At 46.6% G+C, this 3,162-nt stretch overlaps 1 protein-coding gene across 3 annotated transcripts in view; it reads left to right on the top strand.

Annotated features, from left to right (window-relative positions):
- CUNH9orf24 (chromosome unknown C9orf24 homolog) overlaps positions 1-3,162 on the top strand; it is a 13,050-nt gene that overhangs the window by 4,330 nt on the left and 5,558 nt on the right. For all 3 annotated transcript variants that reach the window (XM_028779128.1, XM_028779127.1, XM_028779126.1), the window contains exon 2: positions 1,538-1,682. In XM_028779128.1, coding sequence (XP_028634961.1) covers positions 1,538-1,682 — 145 coding nt within the window. The remainder of the gene's footprint in view (positions 1-1,537; positions 1,683-3,162) is intronic.

Here is a 3,162-nt window from a genome sequence, read left to right as displayed (position 1 = left end):
CTCTCTCTCTCTCTCTCTCTCTCTCTCTCCTTGGCACCGCTCCTTTCTTCTTCCCTCTCTCTCGCTCTCTCTTTCTCTCTCTCTCTATGTGCGTGCATGCGTGCGTGCGTGCGTGCAAACATACCAGTAGAGGCCTGAGGTTGATGTTGGGAGTCTCCTTCCATCATTCTCCATTTTTTTAATGTTTTGCTTGCATGTATGTCTTCACACCATGCACATGTGTATCAGAGTGTTTAGTATGTGTATATATGTATGCACATCTGTGTAGGTTTAAATGTAGCTAGACCCTGTGTATGTAAAGCTCAGGGAAGCCCTTGCACATACAGCTCCCACACTGCCTTCCACCCACATGGAAATCCCACTGTGCCAGATAAAGCGGATCAACACCAGCTAGGCACATGTTATCACAGAAGGTCCTGAACTAAGGACCTTTCTGGGAGCAACCAGACATTAGCCATACACACAAGAATCCTTTGCCCTTGATAATTATGGGGTTGACTAGGAGTGATCTCAGCTAGCTTTGGCAACTGCCTGTCTATAGAGACCCATGAAACCTAGACTTTGGTATTCTGTCCTCAACTGAAGACAAGGGAACCCTAAAAGGAGGTCTTCGTTTGGGTTTCTATTCTATTCAAACAAGGATGGGCTGAGGTAAGGTGGATTTCAATAAGTGGAGGGGCCCAGAGTCCAGTATAAGAATGGGAAAAATATCAGGGCTGGATAAGGACCAGGATCTCAAGGTGGTAATATTGGTGTCAGAGAAAGGACCATAGCAGAATCAGGGTCTTGTTGAGTCAGCCTATCACATTTTAAAGCCGGCATCCTTCCGTTTCAAGGTCCCAGATGCCCTCCCTGTCCAAGAAATCTACATAACATGGTCAGTTCCCAGCCTCTCTTGAAGCTCTAGGTTATGTCCATTGGCCCTGCTAGAGGAGACTCTGGCCCTATTCCGGGTGAGGAGTGCACAGTCCAGAAGAGAGAACAAGAAGTACACATTTCTGACCTTCGGGAAGCTCTCTCTCAGCCAGGAAACAGCAGGAATGAAGTTAACCAGAGCCTGGTTCCATGTGTCAGCTTCAGAGGAGAAAACAAGCAAACAGAAAAAAGGAGGGGCAATAAAATGATTTAAAAACAGGTCCGGGAGCCAGAGGAACAGCAGCTCAGTGGTTAGATCTCTGGCTGCTCTGACACAGGAAGAGGAAACAGGTTCGATTCCCATCACCCACATGAAGCCTCACAAATATCAGTAACTCCAGTACTTGTGGTTCTAATGCCCTGTTCTGGCCTCTTCAGGCACTGCATACATGTGATACACGTATATACATGTAGGGAAAACACAAACAGAAAATTAAGCAAAAGTAAGTAGGTCTGTGCAGAAGGACCAATGCGACAGGAGAACCCAACCCTCTTGTAGTGGGGGTCTGTGGGAATGCAGCCAGGCTGGCCTCTACAAGAGACACTAGCCCTAACTCCACCAAGGTTCCAAGGCGTGGAATCTCCCTGAAGCTAGACACGTCTCCTCTCTCCCTCGGCCTAGGGTCTGACTCAGACTATGCACCGCCACGTGGATCCCGAGGCCCTGCAGAAGATGGCCAAGTGTGCTGCACAGGACTACACCTATAAGAGCTCCATATCAGGCCACCCTTACTTGCCTGAGAAATACTGGCTCTCACAAGATGAAGGTAGGACCCCATCTCGCCCCAGCCCATCGCTCCTTGTTTGAATGCATCTATGGAAACCCAGATGAAGACCTCCTTTTGGGGTCCCCTTATCTTCAGTTGAGGGCAGAATGCCAAACAGTATAGGCTTCATGGGTCTCTGTAGACAGCCAGTCGGCAAAGCTAGCTGAGACCGCTCATACTCGACCCTACAATTATCAACGGCAAAGGATTTTTTTTTTTTTTGACCTTAGAAGTGATCCCAGCAACGACCCTCAACTTGAACCCAATTTGGACCCTGCTCTCCATCCTGAATCCATGAGTGATCCAACTCATGACTTGGACCACTTCCCTGCTCAAGCCCCTTGACAACCTATCTCCTTAGCAACCCATTCCCATTGACTCTATCTTCATATATTTCAGCTGCTCTACAGCCGGAGACATTTTCTTTCTGCCTAAACTTTGTGTCTTATTCTTCTCTTTCACAGAGACACAGTCTCTACTCACGTTGTTTATGAAAAATCACCTTTCTCCTTTGGCTACGTATTTATGATGTCTCCCTGTCCATTTAAGGAAAAGCTGTTGTCTCATTCATAGCTGTATCCTCTCTATCATGGGGCTTCATAAATATATGTTGAAGGAGTTGATAACCCCAAGTTATCAGGGAGCCCAGAACACTGAAGTTACACATGTATGTGCGACTGCCACACCCATGGGAGCCCTCAGCATTTGCCCTCTGAGACCAGGCTTGCGCTTTCAGTCTTCAGATTACTCTCTCAGAAATAATCTCCTTCCTCACCTTCCCTGAGTCCCTTGTACACTCACTGAGGAAATGTGAGCTTCCTCGGGGCACTATCCAGAGCCAACTTCTCTTCTCTTCCCCTAAAGCCATTTTACAAAACCCATCCATGGCTTTAATTACTTTTTATGATTATTTGGTTGGTTGGTTTTGGTTTTTCTAATTAGGGTTTCTATGTTAGCCCTGTGTGTCCTGCGTGCTGGGGTTAAAGTCATGCACCGCCATGCCCATCTTAATCACTTTTTAAAAATTATTATTTTTTATTTCCTGTGCATTGGTGTTTTCCTGCTTGTGTGTCTGTGTGAGGGTGTCAGATCTCCTGGAACTGGAATTATAGGCAGTTGTGAGCTGCCATGTGGGTGCTGGGAATTGAACCCTGGTCCTCTGAGAAAGCAGGCAAGGATCATAACCACAGAGCCATCTTCCAGCCCTGTGACTTTAATTACTATAATCATAAATCTTTCAGCCCTTGACCCTGACTAGAATCCCATTCTCTTGCATTTGGACCTGGATGCTCAAACATCTCAAGTTCAGTATGTCAAGCCCTCCAACTTAGAGTGGCAAATGTTAGCACTCTCCACCTTCCCTGCCCCTTGCCCATCACACAGCTGTTTTTCTTTTGCTTCTTTTATGGTTTTGTAGGAGGTTTGGTTTAGTTCTGTTCTGTTCTGTTCTGTTCTGTTCTGTTCTGTTCTGTTCTGTTCT

The sequence above is a fragment of the Grammomys surdaster genome, unplaced genomic scaffold (genome assembly GCF_004785775.1).
Source record: "Grammomys surdaster isolate TR1022 unplaced genomic scaffold, NIH_TR_1.0 344, whole genome shotgun sequence".
Lineage (NCBI taxonomy): Eukaryota > Metazoa > Chordata > Mammalia > Rodentia > Muridae > Grammomys > Grammomys surdaster.
Note: the sequence above shows the minus strand (reverse complement) of the source record. Positions and strands in the feature narration are given on the sequence as shown.